At 31.1% G+C, this 24,298-nt stretch overlaps 4 protein-coding genes across 7 annotated transcripts in view; 2 read left to right on the top strand and 2 right to left on the bottom strand.

Moving 5' to 3' along the window:
• Positions 1 to 385: 385 nt before the first annotated feature.
• LOC111003593 lies at positions 386 to 4,802 on the bottom strand. Its single transcript, XM_022274195.2, has 4 exons — positions 4,635 to 4,802; positions 2,880 to 3,328; positions 1,494 to 1,604; positions 386 to 589 (listed from the first exon to the last, which is right to left on the bottom strand). Exons 1-4 carry the CDS (start codon positions 4,737 to 4,739, stop codon positions 403 to 405), a joined length of 852 nt encoding a protein of 283 aa, XP_022129887.2. The 5' UTR covers positions 4,740 to 4,802; the 3' UTR covers positions 386 to 402.
• Positions 4,803 to 6,793: 1,991 nt separating this feature from the next.
• On the top strand, positions 6,794 to 11,794 carry LOC111003554. Its single transcript, XM_045628330.1, has 6 exons — positions 6,794 to 6,897; positions 7,175 to 7,268; positions 8,070 to 8,195; positions 9,066 to 9,154; positions 11,139 to 11,246; positions 11,656 to 11,794. The coding sequence occupies exons 1-6, from the start codon at positions 6,872 to 6,874 to the stop codon at positions 11,792 to 11,794; spliced, it is 582 nt and encodes a 193-aa protein (XP_045484286.1). The 5' UTR covers positions 6,794 to 6,871.
• Positions 11,795 to 15,670: 3,876 nt separating this feature from the next.
• Positions 15,671 to 20,433, top strand: LOC111003555. Its single transcript, XM_022274135.2, has 6 exons — positions 15,671 to 15,761; positions 16,877 to 16,949; positions 17,808 to 17,939; positions 18,741 to 18,811; positions 19,676 to 19,783; positions 20,268 to 20,433. Exons 1-6 carry the CDS (start codon positions 15,736 to 15,738, stop codon positions 20,413 to 20,415), a joined length of 558 nt encoding a protein of 185 aa, XP_022129827.2. The 5' UTR covers positions 15,671 to 15,735; the 3' UTR covers positions 20,416 to 20,433.
• Positions 20,434 to 21,869: 1,436 nt separating this feature from the next.
• LOC111003557 (acetylcholine receptor subunit beta-like 2) overlaps positions 21,870 to 24,298 on the bottom strand; it is a 41,871-nt gene continuing 39,442 nt past the window's right edge. For 2 of the 4 annotated variants that reach the window (XM_045628238.1, XM_045628240.1), the window contains exon 11: positions 21,871 to 22,175. In XM_045628238.1, coding sequence (XP_045484194.1) covers positions 21,960 to 22,175 — 216 coding nt within the window. In that variant the 3' untranslated portion in view covers positions 21,871 to 21,959. Of the gene's footprint in view, positions 22,176 to 24,298 lie in introns of all 4 variants that reach the window. The other 2 variants (XM_045628239.1, XM_022274136.2) reach the window with 2 other exon arrangements.

The raw sequence follows: 24,298 nt of genomic DNA, 5'->3' as shown, positions 1-24,298 counted from the left end.
TTTATATTATTTAATAAACAATTATAATGAGATAAAAATTCTTTCTATGTACGTCACTTATTGTATCGCCCGAACCGGAAAAAAACAAAAACACGTTATTAAATATATAGCATAGCTAAAGATTAATCTGTCGTATTCTTTCACTGACACGAGAATTTATATTTTTCGTAAATATTTAGAATAATTAAAATGGCCTAATTGGCCAGGCTCGCAACGCTCAAGCCAGAAGTCGTGTGTTCTTAACGAACAATGTTTTTTTCTGACCAAAAGGCTGATTTCCTATCCAACAGAAATCAAGAACACAAGTAAGGGTGAAGAATCGAGACACTGTTTTTAGTGTCTAAGGCGAATAAAAAGACCACTAAGTTATTAGATAAAACACAGATCTTTTTTTCATTTTTATTAATACAGTCCAAATTTATGCATTGTGTCCATGCCGATTTCTGTAAATGTATCCAAGATAGAAGATTCACACTCAGGGAACAAGCTCTCACAGTTCCCCTCTTCTCTAATAGATCGACCGAGTCTCTCTGCTGCATGGTATTCGTTATCTGTGTGATGCGATAGTGTATCCTTGGTACTTGATGGTCTGGAATAATATGAAATTAAATTAAATTTTAATCATTTAAAAATTACCTTAAGAGATTCGCGACGCGTAACTAGCCATTCGTGAACAAGTGTATTGGAATTAATGAAATGTAACTTGTTTTTTTTTTGGAAAAAAATGTAAGATAAAAAACGTCTCTGGACACGATGGCATTATGGAGGGATGGCACAATGGAGTAGAGTATTATTAATAAAAAAACTCTTAAGATTTTTTTTCAATTAAACATTTTCATTAACATATTTAACGTCATTATCGGAAGTAATTTACTTATAAAGACAAATGATAAATTATTATTAAACATTAATTAAGCTCATCAGTGACCATGCAGACTAAAAAAAGCAGTTAATGATTACCCTACTTATTATAAAATTGCTATACCTAATTGTTTAAATTTAATTTAATAAATTTTGTTTTATGATTTATCCGGTTTATAGTAATAAAAGTGTATATTTCAAAATTTTGAACACTAGAAGATGATCCTTTATTTTTCATCGCTATAAAATATTTACGTACAAGTTTTAATACAGCTTTGTTCATTACCTACTCTCTCAAAATTCAACGTCATAGCTTACGAATAGGGTTGTGGGAGTGGATTATATAAATCGCTTTTGAAATACATGAAATGACATATCAAATATAGTATTGCTATTCCCGTCTACATCTTCATTATTCCATTAATTTATATTAAAATTAATGCAATAATAAAGTTCGGATTAAAAATTAATAAACCCATTTTTCTCTTATAAATTGTTTAAGTTAAGTAATAAAGAAATATTTCTTTGTTTCTTCTATACTATCATTTAATTAACATTCAGTTCAGTATTTTTTTATCTGACAACCCTACTAGCGCTAAAGAAAATTCGGTTATTCCGAGTTAGCTACTTACGTGAATAAAATATGGCCAATTTCGCCGAGCAAACCGTTTTCATAGGTAAAAGGCACCTCCGCCGCCTCACATATGGTTCGCAGCAAGCATGGCCTACCTGAATAGCCGTATCTGAAAATTAATAGGGCTCTTACTTTGCATTATCAATGTCAGGGGGATTTGAATTGAAGACTTCGAAGTTTTTCAAATTGCATTTTAGTTCATATTTCGTAAAATGCACAAAAGCGAGATCACTTCTAAATTATGTATTGAACCAGAATTGGGAACAACAACATATAACTATTTACCAATATTCTAGTACACAAACGTGGTGAAGTTGTAATTGTATGAGCGAATGGAAGCTGTTTTTAATCCAGATGAGAAATATTAAAATAGATTATATGTTTTGACGCATTAATATTTATTATCTTTTTTAACTACTTTATTTCTTTAACCTCGAATTGTAGGTGGTAGGATTTAATTAATTATTTAGGAGTATATATCAATTCGGTGTATGAACCCTGACAACTCTTCTATTTATGATGATTTGCTCTGATACTATTATACAGATTATGCGCTTCACAATTTAATCACTAAAGACTAATCCATTCAGGAGATTTTGCATAATCTGTCAAAACATATACATTGAACAAGATGCGCGTCTAATGCTTCTTTATATTCATGATCATTTCACATTCAACATCTATATACTTAAGAATTAAAAACGCAGCAACAAATACGAACTAGCGTTTTTCAAGGCAGTTATTGCCAACAAACTGGTAATTGTAAATACAATTGTTAAAATAGACATGATTATGTGTATTTAGTTATAAATTATGTTTAACTTTTAAAAATAACATTGCGAAGCTGTTATAAATACCTAACTGTAAAATCTGTATTAAGAATCTTAACGCTTTCTGTTGGAGTAAGTTAAAATTGTTTGTCAACCGCTTCAGAGCCCAACTTGACGAACAATGTACACAAAATATTAAACAGTACTCGGACTTTGCCAAGTTCGAAGAAATGAACAACTTGAGAACTTGAAACAACTATGTACAAAATTATAATTCAGTATATATTGGAATATCATGCGAGCGAAAAATCCTTAAAATAACAAATTACTTTACTGTCAAAAGAGTTACGTTCCTAGTTTTCAACTCCAAATAGAATCCTTAAAATATAATCAATTATTTTTCCAAACAATTACTAGAGGCTCTTTAGTTTGAATTTTCAGTAAGACATTAGACTTCTGCAATTTAAGAATATTTGCAAAGGGGCAAACGGGCAGAAGGCTCACCTGATGTTAAGTGATACCGCTGCCCATGGACACTCTCAATGCCAGAGGGCTCGCAAGTGCGTTGCCGGCCTTTTAGAATTTATATATTTAAATATAAATAGTATTCCTACCTTGATATCATATGCTCAATAATTTTATACAGATCCCATCTGTTCATTCTCTGTGGTTCTTCATCTTGAAGCGTATGTTGATCAATTAACTCTTGTCTCCTAATAGCTTCATCTAAGGGTAGTTCCGTTTTGATATCATTGTCATTAATTACATTTCCTTCGCTATATAGAAGAGCTCTTCGTCGCCTATCGTTAAATGTTATATCTACCAGTGTATCGTTATCATCATTTAAATTATTCTCAGATATTTCTCTACCATCGTTCTCTTCTTGCTTTGTTTCTTCTTTTTCATCACCATCCATGTCCCTCGACACAGTATCAGCAAATCCATATATACGACTCGTATATTCTGAGCTATTTGTCGGTAAATCATACTGAAATTTTATTACGCTCCCAACTGTGACTGACGCATCTTTTAAATCAACAGGTACACCGAGACCTATAATTAACTGTAAAAAGAAGAAATTATATTTGATATTGCTTTTATAATAAGAATTAATATACTATTCAGTTTGTTAAAAGATGTCATCGATTTTTTTATTTCATACGATCCGAATCTGCCACAGAAAAAAAAAATATCATTTTAAAATTTTGCACAAAACTGTATCATATCAAGGACATTGATTTTTGTTATTTTTGTAAAATCTATGTTCTAAATATTAAATAGCCAGTAATTAAGACAAAGTCAAAGCTTATGCCAATAACTATTATTAGTGGAGAATTACTAGTATTAATTCCTTGGCCTTAGTCGTGCTTAATCACGCTTACATGATTACAGTGAATACCTAAATCATTCCGATCCACTAATTCCCGCTTTCGGGAACTAATCAAATAGAATCACCTTCCCCATTTCTTGCGTCTTCCCACTTAATTAACTATTACAATGTGTTGAATACAACGAGTTAGCGATCTGATGTACCTTTAATTGTATACTTAATATATATTCCTTATTAACGCAATCAGTACATTCTTCCGTAAGTACTTTAGTACATATATTATAAAACAATATATCCTTATACTCAATTAAGGTACAACCCATTAAAGGTACTTTATTATATCGTCTACAATGACATTTAAAAAAATATTTTATTTGAAACCTTAACCGCGAAATTGTTAATCTTAAAAACCAAACTCATAATATATAATTGAATTTCGTGAACAAAGCGAAATACCTTTGAATTTTACAGACCTTGTGCTCGACAGGAATGGAAAGCAAAAAAAAGTAAACGTCAATTTAATTAAAAATTAAGGAAACGATCTCAAACAATAACGAAAAGTAATATCGGACTTTCTGAGAAACACTGTAAAGTATTTACTCTCATATAAATTGCTGTATTATTCCAAAGGAGCTTGGTTTGTTATAATATAATATTTTACGCCCGACTGAATAAGACAACTTTCGCAGACAGTCAAAATTAACGTTATTTTAATGTAGACATCAAAAATTCTTTGAACAATTATCTTACGATCATTCCAACAAAATTATCTAAATTAAATATCAACGTGTTTAATATTAAGTAATCAGATATCACGATTCAAAGCACTAAAAGCTCTTAACCATCCGATGGGATTGTAAAAAAATATTGGAGCTAAATAAAAAATTAACTTAAGCAAAGCGGGCCGAGAGCGTCCCAGTTAATTGCATTTGAATTCACGAATAAAAAACAGTGCTTCGTTAAGCCGGATCCGGTAAAAGAAAACATCATTTACTTAACTTTAAATCGAAATGTAAATTTACACGAAAAAAGGGAATACCTGAGCTCTAGCGGGTCCTCCGTCTGGATAAACCAAGTATCTTCTTTGGCGCGACGCGTCGCAAAACACGGCTAGAAAATTGATTATAAGCAACTTTTTTAACATTTTACTCGTGATTGGGCGTACGTCGGGCGCACTGATGTGTGAATAAGGTGTAAGATAAAATATACAGTGTGCAAAGCCTCCGCCTCGGGGCTAATGAACCGTTATGTTTTCACAACGATTTGGATCGAGCGGCTCGTTCATGACCCGTGGACTAGATTTGCTGAAATTCACAATCTGATGCTTTGATAGTGCTGATTGATTTTGAAGACAGAATTCTATGAACACACAAAATTTATCCTTCTCCACAACTCAGTACTTTATTCTTTTTACATATAAACACGATAATAGCAGAGGTCACTATTATTTTTACTACTTTAAGATTTTTCTTTTTTACGATCAATTTCACTGAATCTGTAACATTTTGGATTGTTAGTTATATTTTCAGTCTGCTCTACATTTAAATATTATCTTTACGATGCAATTTAACATATTTTGTACATTACGAGCTAAAAATTAAATAACTTCGCAGTGGAAATATGCTGAATATAAGCGACCATCGTAGCTCCCAGCAATTAGCTACAAACTAAATATGAAATTAGCAAAATGCAGCACTGCGCTGACCCTGTACTTCTGAAATAATTAATGCTAACCTATTGGCTCAATGTTGTTATAAAATAACTACCTATCGAGCCTGGCTTTATTTATATTGAAAATTAGTTCATTAACACATAATACGTATAATTTTGTACGGTATACCAATAGATGTGGGGAAGAGAATCATAATTATTTTGTGAACTGACTAAAATATTACAACACTTTCTAAAGAGATCTCAAAAATTCTTGCTAAAATACACGATAAATATACGTTTAGTTAACATTAATGTCATTACGATACTAAAATCTATTTATTTCTTATTTAGAAGTCTATATTATAAAGTGAACAGCCGCTGTGACAATGTATTAAGACTTACTCACTACTTTTATATATATTAAGTATGTTAAATATAACATGAAAAAGTAAAAAGAATAACTAATAACGTCACCGTCCTTCGTCGGGATTCTCGATGTTTGTGCAAATTTACTTCTAATTCCGTATATCGCTTTTTTATGTCTTTTTTATGACGCTATTTTTCGGTGTCCTTTCTCCTGAACAACACCAGATAACTACGTAAAATGTGGACATGAAAATACAGTCATTTGTTTTATGGCAGATTCATATTAGATAATTAAAATGTTTATCATCATTATTATTATTCTTCTATATGTTTAAAATCACTATTAATGAATGCAGAAATCCTAAAACTTAATATATTCGAAGATTTGATCTTAAACACCTACCTAACCTTTTTATTTTGAAAATTTACTTACTGAAAAATGTCTGGGATTCCTATGGCGCTGATTATTAAACGATACTTAACTCGCTTTATTAAAAAAAACCATAGAGAAAACTTTCGCAACTAAAACTGTTTTGTTACTTCTCGTAACATTTCAATGAGGCCAACATTTTTTTAAAATTAATAGATAAACGGGCAGGAGGTTCATCTGAAGTTAAGGGATATGGACCGTGGACAATCTCAATGCCGGAGGGCTTGTGAGTGAGCAGCCGGCCTTTTAAGAATTGTTACGCTCTTTTCTTGGAGGACCTCAAGTTGAATTGGTTCGGAAATACTTCAGTGGGCAGCTGGTTCCACTAAGTGGTGGTGCGTGGCAAAAACTGCCTTGAAAAACGCTCAGTTGTGGAACGGCGGACGTCGAGGTGATACAGGTGGAATTTCATATTCTGCCTCGACGTCCGATGATAAAACTCAGCTGCGGGTTTTAATCCGAACAATTCCTCTGAACACCCTCAAACAAACATCATTCTACATATTTTACCCAATCCCAAACCGAGCTAAAGTGCAGTGACTAAGCGATATTTCTAACCGATTTAAAATTAAATATTCACTCTGAATTGCATATAATCTAACAGTTTTGTCACGAACTACAGTCGAAGTCACTAAATACATACTTCAATAGTGAAAACCGCTATTTTCAAAACCGTTTTACATACTTGCCTAACGGATCTGAAATTCCTTGTCCAAATAAGACCAATCACACAAGAAGTTTGACAAAGGCTTAAGTATACAAGTCATTTTCCTAAAGCAACACACGGTTCGTCAAATTCTTGGCGACGTTTAGAATTATCGCGCGTTATGTGGATTCTTAGTTGTTTTATAATGTAGGTAGTAATATTGTAGCTTCTAAAATCCCTGTACTATAGTGAAAGCTCTAGGTAATTCTATTATTTCAAATATCGTTTATTAAAGAAACTTTTATTTACGATGGTTATTATTGCTCATATTTATCTTAATTTGAAAAAGAGACACAAAGAAAACACATTCTTTATTGTTATTCATTATTATTTAAAGGACATATACAGTGGTTAATTTTTTTCATTTTATCTCCCTTTATATGTATACATAATATGTTATGTATGTATGTGTATGTATTTTCAGAATTTACAGCTTAAATGTGACTGTGCAAGGACTGCAAGCACAACACAATAGACAGAGAAGATACCTCATATTTACTCCTTTTACGCAATGGGGGGTGAGTACTCAATACTTATAGAATACAATTCGTACATTCATAGAAAAACTTTTTAACTTTAACATTCCACGAAACCAGATTTTTTAACAAACGTTGATTTCTATTATTAAGAATATAAGTTTTTTTTTCAACATCTCTTTCATTTCTTTTATGTTGTCAGAGACACCTTCATTACTTCAGCTAAGTAAAAAGATAAAAAGTTTACATATGTTCACTATCCAATCACAAAGTTAACAAGTCTACTGACCAAGAGTTAGTTAGATCAGCAATTTATTAATCGGGTAGTTTTAGTAGCAGTAAATTCATTTACATATATATTTCGTGTGACATGTTTATTTTATAAGGTTAAATTTACAGACATCAGAACCCATCACCATTATCAACATTAATCAGCCCTTTGGCCTTCTTTATTATATTATCTATTAATCAGCCATAGTTGCCTGGATCCAAACCCATAACAGGAAGATAACAGTAACATTAATCAAATCAAATCAAAATTCGTTTATTCAGTTTAGATGCGTCTAAGTGCATACTTATAAATGTCAAAAACCTTTACTAATAAGTATAAAATAAACATATTGCAAAGTTGAGTGCCGCGGTTACATGAACTAAATACATAACGGATTTGTTGCATTTCAAAGAAATAACATAATTCTTCAGGAATGTTTAAGCGCTCAACGTGGTTTGTGTAAATTGATCGAAAGACGATCATTAGGGATGAAGTCACATAAAATGTATCTAAAATGTCTTTTAATTAATAAAAAATCTTGTCACATACTAATATATGTTTTATATTTAAAGGTTTTTTCTACAGTAGCGGTGCCTTTAGATACGGAAGCCACTGTGAGTGTCGCATGGTTCTTCGAGGCAAACTACTATACTGTCGACAATGCGACGTGGTTGGAACCACTTTTGGGGGATGTTGAAGTTTGTACAAAAATATTGATAAAACCAGCTCTGTCCTTTTTCTATATTCTTCAGATGACACGATTAGTTGTTAGTGATATGGCTATTTGAAGTGAAACTTCTTGATTGGCGTTGGAAATAAGTAACCGTCACATTTTTCCGTTACGCGACATCTTTATCTTTACTTGTCTTGGGACAAGAAAAAGGCGCGGTTGATTCGAAGGGATTCGAAGCTATAAACGATAACAATGTTAGTAATAATTATATTACAATTAATGGAATTGCATAATAATCTTAGTGTTAATAAGGTAAAATGAAATAATTATATTATTTGTACTCATGTGCATAAAAGTGCATGTATAATAAAAGCTTTTATTAAACTTTATCTAATTTAACTTTCATTAACCAATTTCTCTAAAGTTGTGTAGTAGATTATCTTTAAAAAAATAAGGTCATAAAGAACTTTCACTTCTTATGTGCGTACACTAGTATATGCACACATTTTTTTATATACATATATCACAACGCAAAACTATAATAACACTCTTAAAATGGTATGGGGAAGACACTACGTTTCATTTAATTAATCGGACGTTAATGCAACTATGTACTGCGATTCCCGTAATTTTTGGCTCATATATTCTGGTATAGGTCGTTCTTCATTATGCTATTACATTTCTAAGCTATATAGAAAAAAATATTGATGCATAGCCGAAGTTTAAATGAAGATCCGCAAGAGATAGTCACTGGTGATAAAATAAAGAGACGGAGAGAGAGAGAGAGAGTATTTTTATTGTCTCTAGCACACGTCGACTAGAACGGACGCTTTAGTGTAATACATATATTATTATTTTATTGGTTCTGTAAAACGTATTTGATTCAATTTTGCAGATAAGCAAACGAGAACATCGCAGTATCGATACTAGGAAGATATTGACAAGAAAATATTTCTACACATTCATAGAAAATATGCTTGAAAAGTAAGTATCATATTGTAATACATAATCCTCGAAGAATTTCATGGAATCTCAAGAATTCTACAGTGATGTGGTTCACAGTTTATATGTTATAGATGATGGCAAAGAGGACGTACTTCTTTATTTGAAATTGATTATTTTTGACATGAGCTTATGTGTGTGTCTTAATGTATTATTACGTAGTATAATCGTAAATTAATAACGGAATTCAATATACTACTGGCTCATACATACGTGTAACCACTGGTTTGATTTCAACATAAGCAATGGTTGTTATAAATCGTATTCGAAGCGTTCGATTTAACTTATAATGGATAAACCAGATCCCTCGATGGCTTGTATAATATATGTCTAAGTCTTGGTTACGTTAATATAATATATATATATATTCTATACTTAACAACTAATCAAGCATTTTTTCAACTTTTTTATTATTTTGAATTTGGACCGCGTTTATTATAAAAAATTCTTTAAAAAAAATCAGTGGCGCTACAATCTCTTTTAGCTCTTGGCCTCAGATTCCTAAATCTGTTTCATGATCATTTTTAAATCTAATGGGCAAGTAGTTGATCAGCCTCCAGTGCCTGACACACGCCATCGACTTTTTCTAAGACATGTCGGTTTCCTCACGATCTTTTCCTTCACCGTTCGAGAAAATGTTAAATGCGCACATAGACAGAAACTCCATTGGTGTACAGCCGGGGATCGAACCTATGACCTCAGGTATGTGAGTCGCACGCTGAAGCCACTAGTCCAACACTGCTCATACTTTCCGGTTAATTATCAAACATCAATATTATTAAGAAATTAGGTTACATATCATTAATAGCATTGTTGCTATTAATGAAAGTAGTCTATGGTCAGTTTTGATTAGATTTATATTGAGGTTATATGGAATTGGAGTAAACAATTCGTATTTCTGTATAGCATTATTGTCATTGTACGAACGTCAGAACTTGGTTCTACGAAGATCAATGATACGAACATTTATTTTTTTCTTTCAAAAATTGGTATAGTATAGCGTATTTTAAATATCGGTTACACCCGGGGTCTAAACCCAAAACATTCTGAAGGTTCGATCTGGCAGAATATCTAACTTCACTGTTACGTTTGAAGTCAAGTCAAGTCAAAATTCATTTATTCATATAGGTAACATAATGTACACTTATGAACGTCAAAAAAAAGAAATATTAAATGAATCTAATTTTACATTTGCTGCCAGTTCTCAAATCAAGGGCGAAGAGCGGAAGAGAAGAACTGGCAATAAACTCTCCGCCACTCTTTTTTTGAAGATATTTAAAGGTGTGGTCGTAATTTAATTAAATTCTCATAATTAAAATCTCTGGTGAACAAATAATAGGGTAAGGAATACCCACTAACACCGTCTCCAGTACCAAGGTCATGTTGCATAAGCATTGCGGTAAAATTCTACCAGGCAATATTCTTTTTAGGATTATATATATTATTCAAACTTTGAAAAATCAGCATATTAATTTTAAATATTCCATAATTTTCATTTTTTTATTGTTGTGTTTTCAAAGCACGCGTTCTTATTAAACAACTCGTTACATTAAACAAACAAAAGAAAAACAACTTTTAATGACGTTTTCATGTAAGTTGATAGAAAATTTTAAATTAATATTTTTGTACAAAAGTATCAAAGAATAGCTGTAAATTGCCTTTACATATTACAATATAAAACATATATTAAATTTTAAGTTTAAATAGGGTCAATACAATTTGACAAGCACATTAAGAAGAGACCATTTAATAGTTACTTAAAGTGTATAAGGCGATCTGAATAAAAGAATTAGTAGTATTAACCTGCGCTCTAAGTCTCATAACCAAATTAATGATTTGCCATTACAAAATACCAATTTACACAAACACTACACATGCAAATACCGAGCGAGTCTATGTTCACAGCATTCTTTAATGCAATTTTAAAACATCTGTCTACATATTTAATGTCTATTTTTGCTTGCAGCCATGGCCACCCGGGACAGCATTGCCTGCTCAGAGCCATTTGCGAGAATGCCACCTCGCATTTTCTGCATAACGGCATCCTAGGCGATTTGCTTCACCTCCTACTTACGTAAGTAACTCTGTCGATATAAGTTTCGACGATATAAGTAGCTGCTGCATGTTCGCAATTCCAAAGTCATTATTTTTACGAGGTTTTTAAAAGTTTTAGATTATAAAAGAATTGATTAGGCCGTTACGCAGAGACAGCGTTTTTATTATTCGTTTCTTTTTTTCAATCCAAATGAAAATTAAAATTAAAACAATTCAATACATTTTAATTATCAGATATGTTAAGTATTTAATAGAATAAAAATATGATAAAATTTCATGTTTGTCTCTCCTTAGGTAAAATGGTTTATTAAATAGTAGTTATCAAATATTTTTTAATTCTATTTATTGTCTACATATTCTTACATAGAAAAAGTTGGCACATAAAAAAGCAGAAGTAACCATGATTTATTTTTACCGTTGTTTTTTAGACCGTCAACATCGATGTCAGAAGATGATATAGAAGATTGTTATTATGAAGCAGAGTACTGGGGCCTAGAAGACAAATGTTACTACTATGAAGATGCTTGTTCGACAAGTCCTTTAGACTATATGTCTTTTACATTATAAATTTATTATATATTTCTAAATATTTAATTAAAATTTTACCCAATCAAAATGCGTATATACTTTATAGGTTCTCATAAAACTGAGAAGTTTTTAGTTGCCTTCTACGCCTAAATCAGATGTAAATTTTAGGCGTTAAAGCACAACCAAGCAAATGTAAATTTTAGGCGTTAAAGGCTCGCAGCCCGGCTTACACAGCTCAGTACGGAATTCAAGTAAAAAAGGATTATGCCTAATGTGTATCAAGTTTTCTTTCCCACTGCCAATTGTCATAGGATTTACTGTACTATATATATCTAATATATAAAATCCTCGTCACGAGATGAAAACAAACACGTTTTAATTACAAAATTACAAAAAAATGTTCCATGTTAGTATGTACTAAAAAGGTCGTCTTAGTAAAATCACATTAAGAAGAAACTAAGTTCACTGGGGCAGCTTGAATACATACATAACAACAACACACGGCACAGGCTTTCCATACAATCCGTTGCAATCAAAATTTCGCTTTTCAAAAAGCCGGCGATGGTAAATATTTGCAGGCAGTAAATTGCTCGCGATACAGCCTAGTTTTAATAATTTCACAATAAATTGGTTTGGCTATAATTACATTTTTTTAAAGCTTACGTATCTGTTGGGATAACATGTTTTTCTGTTTAGCATTATCGTAAGTTTTTTTAATGCTTAGTATCAAATAAGGTACATGAAGCGGATATTATCATACAAAGTTTGATCCCTTGGGAAATTGGAGTATCAGTAATTAAACAGTACAGAATCTAGAATGATTTTTTAAGTATCTTTTTTGTAATTGTATCGAATATTGGTTTTATGAATGTATCGAATATCTTTACAAAACTAACAATAATAAAGAATAGATTCGACCAAAAATTGAAATAAAGTATTTCTTTTTAAAACTTTGTTTTTGTGTCCATTTTATGTTAACGTTTAACTATAATTTGCAGTGGAATAGTGTCTTAATGATGAGCGAAGTCACCTACTTGTCTAAAACTGAAAAAAAACTGTGAGCCGTCACGGGATGCTGGGAAGATGTGAAACATCGACATTATTTTGTCGACTGAACATGGCGACGCGTCGTCACACTGTACACATTACTACATATAAATACCATCATATAGCGTGGCGACGCGTCGCCATGGCATGCGGTGCCAAACCAGAAATCAGTTAGTTTTACATGCGGCTATAGATGTTTCATATCAATAATGTATGCAATCTGAGGCCAAGACCAAACAGCATTGTATTCATTATAACTATAATTAATAATTATCTCGCATGTCCCGAATAAAAACAATTTTTTTATGGTAGATGGTAAAACATAAATTCTATAATATTATTCATTAATTAAGTTTAAACCAAACCCTTTCACGTTACAATTGTCTATTATTCTTAAATAAATAATCGAATGTTGGTCAGCAATAGTTAAACGCGAACAATCAAAACCTTCAAATAACGATTCGGCCTCAATTAATTAACGAATCAGCGTTATTTGTTTACGTTTGCCTGTAGTTTACTATTTTACTCTGCTTAATAGGACCATTAAACGAATTTTTAAAATAAACGATATTAAATAAGAAATCTTTAATAAATAAACCTTTATAATTTATTATTTTTAATCTACTGCCTCTTGTCAATCGTTTGTTTAAATATAAATAAATACTTGCTGCTATAAAATAGATTAAATTTAATGAGTAATTAAGTTTATTCCCATATCCTTTACGCCCTACTAGAACTAACAGAAATCTTGTCATTGACGTAAAAGTGTAGGTACATTATTACCTATATAACCAGTATGATTTGGATTGTAGTACTGGCATAAACCAAGTCATAAAATTAATTAATAATAATAATTGATTTGCGAGAAAATGGTACAAAAATGTTATGGTTACATAATCTAAAGTTCGCATATCCTGCCACACATAATTGCAAATTTGTCTTAAATGAATTTTACACAGAAGATATGAAGGAATAACATTATGAGTCACATTATTAAAGTAAATTCTTATATCATTAGTAGTGATAAAATAGCTTAATATTAAAATATATTATAACGTTATCAAAATTAGGTCAATTTTATTTATTTATATTCGAGGCCATGGCGTCTTCTATGTATCAAGAATTGCAGATTAGAATTAAAACCGGTTACTGTGTAATGAGGGAATATCTGCATATTTTTATTGATATATTGTTTGTCTCTTTATTCGATTTGCCGGCTTATATCTAATATAAGTACCCAGTATCAATAACTTAAGTTAGGCTTTTTACACTAAATTTATAAAGGTACAAAATGCATACGAAGCCGTGCTATGTTTATTATTTATTTATTTATTTATTTACACTTCGTTGCTAAAGAAATACAAATAACACAGTATATATAAATTACAAGGGATGCAACGGGCGGCCTTATCGCTAACAAGCGATCTCTTCCAGGCAACCCTAGTAAGAATAGAAATAAATAAAGAAAAATGATGGGTGCAAGAAGAAGCAGAAGTTATATAAAACACAAAATAAATTTATATTAAAATATAGATCCTTAATCTATTAGTAACTATATATATTATAATAACTAACTAAAACTAATCTTACAAATTCAAGAAAATAGAGAATTTACAAAACGAACAGGAGATACAAGAATTATTATTAAATTATTTGGCAGTTAGAGGAACTGGTATCTGTTAATATTTATGCATAATATTTTCTTAATAATAATTAGCATACGACTCTCGTCCCTCATGACTTAAAACCCCGGCTGTGCACCAATGGACTTTTTTTTGTGCAATGAAGGAAATATGTTTTCCTATATAATAAATAGGAAACCGGCTTAGACCCAAAGAGTTTGAAGGCGTATGTCAGGTCAGCAGGTTGATCACCAACTTGCCTATTAGATTGAACTATGACGAGTTATCATGAAAAGATACAGAACTGAGGCACAGAACTAAAAAGGTCGTCTTTATTTTACAGATAATTACCAAAGAAAAAAAATAGTTCATACTAACAGTACAGTATCAATTGTCCAATTATCACTGAAGTGATATGACAGAAATCTCAATTCTGGAACAATTAGCATCCAAACTAGTGCGGGTTGCGGTCAACTCATTGTCACGTAACGGAAACTGAAATACGATCCGCTAGACTAAAGTTTATGCGAGATTGATGAGATGAGCTTCTAAATAATTCTTATTAATCTACTGAGGGTGATTGCTGAAGTGGATCGTTCAGTTTGGTAAAACTTTTCTTACAATATAAAAGAAAGAAAAAAAAACATGTATTTGATTAAACCACACATATTAAAAGGAAATACAAAGATAACCACTTCATTCAAAAATTATAACAAAAATTTTTGTTCATATCGATTCATCTTAAGGATTATGAACTATCGCAAATTACATTGCACCATATCTCTATAGGTATAAATGAACTCTTATGAAACAATACTATGGAATAAGATTTAATAATAATATTTAAATAGGCAAATTGGGATTCGATAAATCCTCAAAAAAAATTTTTGGGTTGCACAAAAAATACTGAATCCATGTATATTGTTTGCCTGTCATTGTGCAAAATTTCGTGATTAAGAAATGAAAAATTACGTATGTTGTGGAAAAATATTGTATATTTTTTTATCTTTATAAATGTACGAAATCAAAATATCTTTATTCATATAGGTAAACAAGTACACACAGTACAGTTATGAACATCAAAAAAAATTAAATTAATTGTTAATTAATTTAATTAATTAATTTTTCACTAACAGTTCGCAAGTCAAGGGCGCAGAGCGGGCAAGCAGAAAGGTTATATTGTGCCATTGAAAGTCGCACTGTTATTTCGCGTATGGGTGTTAGTTTTCTCTAGTTAACCGTCCAGATATCACAATGTATTTCGGGTTTGCACAAAAAAGTCAATTCTAAAGTTGTTTGCAAACATTCGACATGTATAGATCGATGGTTTTCATCCTGTGAGTAAATTTGTATACCTAGCCCTAAGTTTGTACGAGGTTTTGATATTTTTTTAATCAAATGCCGCCTGAAGCTGTTTGTTATTTTTGTGAATTGATTCCGATCAAAGTGTTCTTCGAAAATAAGCTTTGTACCCTCAGACATCGGAAAGGTTTTGTTTATAACATGTTTTTACTTTTCATACTAAATTAATAACATTAATTATTATAGTAACTACTAAACTACTAAAATAATAATATATTAATATTAAATAGTTAAATTAGATTTCCAATTTTGTGTAGTACGCACATTTGTGTTTTTATTCTGGATTGATACAGTGTTTTATTTATAGAAAGTTCTCATATCTCATTTAATCTATCTAATCTTAAATGCATTTAAGTTATTTATTTCAGTTGTTTGTGTTTAGTGTAGTAACATTTTTAAAGCTTTATTACAACTTTGTTTTTTTTTTAAATAGTTATGTGGCTTATTTTCAGAACCGAAAGTAACTAAAAAATTGATGAATAACGCGCCTTCTTAAAAGTTTATCATTCCGTTTAAATTATAATTTGTTTTAATTGCAAGTTTAGTTTTGTCCGATCTTTCAATGTCAGATATATCCCAAGAACTACTCAATATCCGCACTTAATGCATTTCATTATCTCTCAAGTTTGGATTGGATTTTTCTTAAACAAGCCATTCCATTACGTGTTTTCTCAAAACTGTATTCAAATAATATAAAAATGATATTACAAAATAAGGAACTTATTTGAAGTAAATTTAATAGTGCTTTAGTTTGCGGTGGCAAATTCCGTTTTAAATTTGTATGTCATAGCGGGCTTTGAACTTCCTGCATATTTTACTTTTTAAAATGCTTCGAATGTTCACTGTTTTAAAGTGCATTATAAATTGTATAATTGTGAGCACAAGAGAAACAAAACCGAGGTCAATTATATCCTGAGGTTTTTTCCTTGTTTTAGAGATTTTTGTTATTTCTACAGTAGGAACATTATAGTATAGGAATTTATATTACGGGAAACAAAAATAAAATTAAGTTCTAAAATGTTTTAATATAATACTTCTGATGCTTTTTAAATTATATTTTGAAATATGAGTATAAATTTAAACTTTTCAGAGTTCTCTGTGCTGTGAAGAGCCATGATGTTCAAAAACGTGGACTTATCTTTCCACCTACTACTTTGTATGGAGTAAGTTTTCATGTACTATTTTTAAGCTTTAACAATAAAATATAGTAAAACTATTGTATACTGATAAAACAATTTACATTGTTTTGGTCTCTTAAATATATTTAAAGAAGTAAAACAATTATTTAAGCACATAAATGTTATATATGTTACATCTCATTATATATGATTTTTCATATTATCCTATAACTCATTAAAACAAAATAACTAAAGTAATATTACGTCCTTTTTTGCCCAGTCATCATAGCACACACTGTAATGGCTTAACTGACTAATTAACTGTGGTTTAAACCATGCAATGAATGTGATTGATTTTTTATAGTTATTAAGATATCTGTAACGCCCTAATGGGAATGATATCGACATACGATATTTTAATTTCTTTGGAAATCCTAACTAACAAAGTTAGTATACTAAATTCATTAAGGCGTTTATTCACTAATAAAATAATTAATTAGTGTATGTATAGCATAACAAAACATATAAACTAAGGTTATAACGCAATGTGCGTCAATCACCTCAAACATGTACTTTCAATAGAAGTTTCCTGAAGGTCACAAAGAGTGTGATTCTCTTGTTAATTTTCTTCTATATGCAAGTTATAATAACGATCTCATAATTTGGACGTTCGTGTTTCATATTATTATTTTTTTAATTTTTAGGTTTAATATATGAATTTTTTATAGAACAGGCGGCAAACGGGCAGGAGGCTCACCTGATGTTAAGGTGATACCGCCGCCCATGGACACTCTCAATGCCAGAGGGCTCGCGAGTGCGATGCCGGCCTTTTAAGAATTGGCAAATTTATTTTTTTAGTTGATATGATATTTATCAACTAAATCAAATTACGTTATTTTCCAGATATTCTTCGCTGTGGCTGTACCTCTTGATATTCCCGATAAAAATGTCTTCGTGTCATATAACTTCGAGTCCAACTACGGTGTCGTGACTAACATTACTGAAATTGATGAAGTTCTCTTCCCCAATCTACCGGTAATAAATTACAGAAAATCCTCCTCTTAATTTATGCTAACTTATCATGAAAATCTAGATGCTTCGTTGCTGACCACGACGCCCAGAGATGAGCTGCCGACTAAAGAGAGTGAGATCATGAAAATGTGACTCGAATAGACCATAAAGAACCTAACAGTCGTGTGGCGCTGTTTTCTGTATATCTGTATATCTGTTATCATAGTATAGTATATTCAACACAAAAGCAAATTCTCAATTTGGCAACTCCTCTTCAGCTTACCGTTAATGGCCTGACAAACAAGCTTAGTATTCGATTTAGATTGAGACTTTCCAAAAATATTAGAATTAATTCACTGAGGAGACACGGCAGGGCCGGATTTAAAGCAACGAGGGCCTAAACAAAAGAGGTACACACATTTCGGAAAAACATTTTTTAATTTGCTACTAGTAGACAACGTTTCTTTTGATATTTTACCTTTACTTTTAGTACAAACATGCTGATATTATTAAATACAAATATGAATATATATTAATAATTTATATTTAACAATATCAGCATGTTTATTTCTACTAGTAGCAAATTAATAATAATAATTAATATATATTTATATTTGTTTGTTAAATATTTAAAAAATCTAGTTTAGTTCACAATAAATAATTGAAAAAGTCGGTTGAAAAGGGGGCCTCCACTCTTTTATTGCCCTGAGGCCTTCAGACCTCTAAATCCGGCCCTGAGACAGGGTAATACATAATACATTAATCAGGTATTTCGTTAAAGAACTGTTAATAAAAGTCTATCTATTATTTAATTCTATTTTTCAGATCGTTTCTCGTCACAGCAGAAGTATAACAAGGGAATTGGCGTACACAGTATTAGAAACTAAATTCCAAGAGTAAGTGCTTTAAAATATATTAAAGGAATTATTTGTTTGATAGGTACTTTGTATGGTTATAGAGGAGAAGGTAAATGGAAATCACTATTGAATTGTTCAAATTACATTTATTTGTACGTATATAAATATGAACGCGGAGGACGATTGTACCTCTTTGTCGCTCGTTCCGCGCTCCCGCTTACACTTTAATGGAACGCCTCAGAACAAGGTGACGCCGCATGCGTCAAGAGCGAGGCGTTTAGTTTTTTCGTGCGTGCTACGGCTACATCGAATTTATACTATACTAGCGGATCCGACAGACGTTGTCCTGTCTATACGTATTTAATTTGAAAATTTCAAACTTTTTTTAATAAGCTAAAACATTCTGGACCATTTTGATGAAAAATATTATTCAAATAGCACATGGTCTACAATAACACAATGATAACAAAACTTTTTTTTAATTTGATCGCAGCGCTAACTGTCGGGACAGACTAAAATTAAAATTCAAATATTATTTAAAATTTGGCAGTGCGATGGTAGCGCCGTCTGTCGGATCCAATGTAAAACATTCCAAAATCAACAACTACTAATTAATTAAAAAAAACATTGTCCAGCGGACAAAATTGTGAATGTAAACCATTCTCGAATCTCCACGAACACACACAAAAAATTTCATCAAAATTGGTCCAGTCGTTTAGGAGGAGTTCAGTCACATACACACGCACACAAGAAATATATATATTAAGATAGACTTTTTTTAGACAGTCCTATCATTTCTTAGGATAGACAATAGCTCAAAAAAGACACGTTTTCTCTTATAACGACCATATCGTTGGGTAAAACTGTGTTTATAATTGTAGTTTACAACTTAAATAATTTCAGAAACGGCATGAACGGAAGAGAATGTTTGCTTCGTAACATCTGCGAGGCAGCGGAGACTCCGCTACATCACAACGGCCTTCTGGGCCACATCATGCATATTATTTTCACGTAAGTTTTGACTAAATTTAATAATACTGCTATAAAAACTATACAGTGCTAGTATTTTGTCAGTATAGGTTTATGTACATTTAAATGTTTTAATTATATTAGTTTGAATTATACAGATAGCATAGATGACGTATTTTATTAATAAAGAAATACTTAATCTAGTTGTTCAATTTTAAGATATCTATCTTTTTTTATCAGAGCGTAAACACAGAAACAGAAAGAGATGAAATACTCTGCATAAGACAAATATTTAAGTTTCGGATAATGTTTTAAAGATTGGTTGGGATATGTATGAATAAATAAAAATTATCTACCAATACTAGTTAATCTGATACGATTTTTGAATATAATTAAAAGTAATACAGAGCACTTGCTCTATTAACTCAATGTTGCCCAGTGCTGCATTAGTTGGGTAAAGTTAGACAGTTACTTGCTCAGTTTTAGTCTCTCAAAGATATAGTAAAAGAAGAAGTTCTTTTTGCAGGCCTTCAGCATCAAAAGAAGAAGGCATAGATGACATATATTATGAAGCAGAGGCAGATGGACAGAGAGGCGACTGTGATAAGTACTACAATGAATGCCCGCTAAGCCTCTTTGACATGATTACTCAACTAGTTGTAACCAAACATTAAACATACATTTGAATGGGTTTTCTTTATTTATTTATTAACACTTCGTTACATTACAATATAAAAATGGAATATAATTAAATGAAAAGGAGGGCAAATGGAGGCCTTATCGCTTACGAGCGATTACTTACAGGCAACCTTTTTTTTATAATACCTGAAGATAGCACCGTACATACAAAATTTTAGTAAATCGATCATTTTTTCAGAGCAGAATCGATCAAGAGTTTCTTTAATTTTAACTAAGTTTATCGTTCTGTTAGTTAATTTACCATGTTACATTTTTTTATCATTGACTCTATTATTTGGTTTAATTAAATCATTTTATCAAATTTTTACATAATTCGAATCTAAAGGGTACTAATAAAAGGCTGAAAAGGCTAAGGGAATCATTAAAAATAATTTAATAAAATTTAAATTTAGAACTTTTCTTCAGGTAGTATTAAAATTCTATTCACTATTCCATATTCATTTAGAGATTATAGTCGATTATAGTTCTCTTTTAATTGAATATTATAGCTTATATGTAACAACTAAAAGTCAAAAGGCCTAAGGCTTTGCCAATACTTCCAACTAAACGCTGTCTCAGTGAAGAATTCGTTACACTTTTCGTTACTTAATTATTATAATATTTGAAACCCTAAACTCCTTTTATCCATCATTTATAAGTATGTAATTTGCGGTTAATATTTTTTATTTTGGCATAACAATAATTATTTATTTTATCCACCATTTATTGGTCGGTTTGCCAGATGTCGAAAACAGAACCGTTCTAAATGTTATGCGGGGGCGGCTAAATAAAACAATCTTCATAATAGATTATATATTGTGCTCCTAAAGTACATTTAATCTTATTAAAATATTAGTAAAAGTAAAATTCACAGCCTTAATACTTAAAATTATACCTTGTAAATATCGTTAATTAAGTATTGTTATAAATTACTAAGTTATTACTTATTGATTACATACCAACGGTTTGCATAATACACTTTGTCGCGTTCTCTTTATATACAAATATCATTGGCAATACGAGATAATTATTATTAAGTAAAAGTCGATCGAAGAAAGAAGAAAAAAAAGATCGTTATAATGTATGAATGTTATAAAAAATGAACATCAGAAACAAATTCAAGAATATGTCACCGATATAATTCTACCACATTCAATTCTATCGTAAGACTTAAGTTATTGAGAAACGTATTACAAATAGTTTACACAGCCAATTGGTGACGACTTTAACATAATTAAAATTTGATGCTGTATAAGTCTCTCTCACAGAATCCTTCCAATTTCGAAAAGTTTAGAAAAAATGTTTTAACTAGAACTAGAAGTTAAACTTTTTTTTCTATCTTCTACTTTTATTATATTAAATATGTCACGTGGATCATTGTGTAATGATAACTCCTTAAAACTTTATGAAATTAATCATACAAAGACATTCTTACTCAGAATAGTGGCAGATCTTCTTGCCCAGTTAAAATTCTATTAATAGTGATACTTTACGCTATTTTTATTTGTATATCTTATTAGAACATGGCTATATGCTTGGTCTACACAATACCAATTGTCTCAACATCCTTAGGATAATAGAAGTTATTCTTCCTCATCGGTATAGAAGACAGTTCTTGATCAACTGGAACACGAGTGTCGTAGAGTGAAGGTGATTGGAAGATGATTCCAAAGGTCCCAACAAAGCAGGCAATGGTGAACAGCCAGAGGAAGAACCTGTCCAGTACCATGGACATGAATTTCCAATCTTCAACAACCTGCGGAAGAGGAATCTTGTAATTATATTTTAATGATGATTAAATATTATACCATATACATATATATTGTCCGTGATTAGAATATGTATCTTGATGATTGACATCAATAAAATTATATATTATATTGTTCTAGCTGACCCAGCGAACTTCATTCCACTAGTAATATCGTTTTAACTTTACTTAAACTAAAACCTAATTTAGGATTTCGTTAATATATTGTGACAGTAGAATGGCAGACATACGACATTAGGTGTCTTCGCTCTAGCGCCAATTTTGCGATAGCAATTTCTGATGTACAATTTTTTATAACGTGGTATCACGATCTAGATCAAAGCCTCTTACTCTACTCTCAAAGAGTGGCGCTACTTTATACCTTAGATATATATCTGTAAATGTTTCTTGTATTTGTAATTGGTATGTGCAAAGTGTTAAAACGACAAAAGTCCATATGTTCTGTTCAAGAACAAGAATAGAATCATATGAATTACCAAAATCAAAAACAATCGACATTATGTCTATTGTAAAAAATCTCTTATATAATTCTTTCTTTTTATCCGTACTAAACTTGAATCAAATGCTTATAATTTTATTTTACCTGATCATACAGATATTTGAAAGAACTCTTTAAGGAATTTTTTTCATTATTTCCCGTCGCCAATGGCTTTTTGTGCACTAATGAAAGGAAGCGTATTATCGTGTAATTTCCTGGTGTAGATTAAGAGGCTCGCGATAATGTAAGGCTGATGAAAACTAAAGGATTTTGTTGTTATAGTTCACAGTCAAAGGACGTAATGTAGCAATTTGGCACTCGCTGGTATGGAAAATATGTAAAGAAAGCTTTGTTGCCGTTTCTTTTTTAAGATTTTTTAGACTTTAAAAACAGATTGAGATATTTATGATGGTGACTGTGTTGTAATTTAAAAATAATTTTGCTAACAAAACGTTTCTGTTTTATCACTGAATCTGTATTGGCCTAATGGCTTGTGCGTGCGCCGTTAACCAAAACTCAATCGCCCAATCGACGGCGTGAGTTACCGAAGGTTGATCTCCTGCTTGGCTATGAAGAAAGAAAATGATCGCGAAACAGATACAGATATATATCTAAGGCATAAAGTAGCGCCACTGTTTATGATTTGTTTGAAGTCACCTAAGTGAAAACTATCAGATGAGCTGTTCCATTTACTTTTTTCTCAGGTTATGCGCCAGGAAGGCATTTATTAATCTGCTCAATTCAAGTTTATATAAAAGATAATTTAATTTACTAAAAAATTAACATATATTTTGTAATATTATAATATAGCAAACTAAAAATCATAATTCACGTACCAGTCGTAGATTATATGATATACCGAGAACATTTTGCACGGACACCAAGATAAAAAACAGAAAAAAAACCTTGTATTCAGAAAACTTAAGGAAATTCAAAATTTCCAAAGGTTTCTATTTGAGAAAAGTCAAAGAAGCAGGCTAACTCAATTGATACTTCTGCCAGGGTATCGGAAAAGTCTTTCCATATATATACAGGTTTTACGTAACGTATTTTCTTACGGCGTAAATATGGCGTAATATGGCGTAAGGCGTAAATATTCGAATCAGAATAAGTCGTGTGTATAAGTTATTTTTATTCAATATAAAATCCAGAAAGTATAATTTTGTATTGTGATAGGTAACCCTCAGGAACTCTATACATACAACGATCAGAAATCGTCTTCGAGTATACAAAATTAGCGTCCATTACCAATATCAATATGAAATGAAATTTCTTTTCCGTTCTGTAAATTCCATAAAAGTATTGCAGTTCATAACGAGCTTTCAAAGTGAAGTTCGAGTTCAGGCCCGCTCGTTACTGCACTTTTTACATCCTACAAAAACTAATACAGTTCCGAAACAAGGCATTATTGTATTACCTTTAGAAATTCAATTCGTTTATTGCATCTTCTGTTACAATGGAAGTTATATCGCTGTTGTCGACTGATAGCTTAATTTTAATGCACTTTTTTAACGTTTCAACTCAATAGTACGTATTTGCTACGTGACCGCAGAAACCTTCAATGCTTTGTGGTTTGAAAGCATTATGTTTCCAAAACAAAAGGATGGTTCTCGTTGGTTTTATAATAATAAAA

The sequence above is a fragment of the Pieris rapae genome, chromosome 5, assembly GCF_905147795.1.
Source record: "Pieris rapae chromosome 5, ilPieRapa1.1, whole genome shotgun sequence".
In the NCBI taxonomy this organism is placed as follows: Eukaryota; Metazoa; Arthropoda; class Insecta; order Lepidoptera; family Pieridae; genus Pieris; species Pieris rapae.
Note: the sequence above shows the minus strand (reverse complement) of the source record. Positions and strands in the feature narration are given on the sequence as shown.

Coding starts and splice junctions, on each gene's coding strand:
- LOC111003554 (XM_045628330.1), top strand. CDS start 6,872: ATGTGGATTCTTAGTTGTTTTATAAT. Junction 6,898..7,174: donor ATTCTTAGTTGTTTTATAAT/GTAGGTAGTAAT, acceptor ATGTATTTTCAG/AATTTACAGCTTAAATGTGA. Junction 8,196..9,065: donor CACTTTTGGGGGATGTTGAA/GTTTGTACAAAA, acceptor TCAATTTTGCAG/ATAAGCAAACGAGAACATCG.
- LOC111003555 (XM_022274135.2), top strand. CDS start 15,736: ATGTATAGATCGATGGTTTTCATCCT. Junction 15,762..16,876: donor AGATCGATGGTTTTCATCCT/GTGAGTAAATTT, acceptor TAAACTTTTCAG/AGTTCTCTGTGCTGTGAAGA. Junction 17,940..18,740: donor TTCTCTTCCCCAATCTACCG/GTAATAAATTAC, acceptor TCTATTTTTCAG/ATCGTTTCTCGTCACAGCAG.
- LOC111003593 (XM_022274195.2), bottom strand. CDS start 4,739: ATGTTAAAAAAGTTGCTTATAATCAATTTTCTAGCCGTGTTTTGCGAC. Junction 3,329..4,634: donor GAGGACCCGCTAGAGCTCAG/GTATTCCCTTTT, acceptor TTCTTTTTACAG/TTAATTATAGGTCTCGGTGT. Junction 1,605..2,879: donor ATTGAGCATATGATATCAAG/GTAGGAATACTA, acceptor ATTAATTTTCAG/ATACGGCTATTCAGGTAGGC.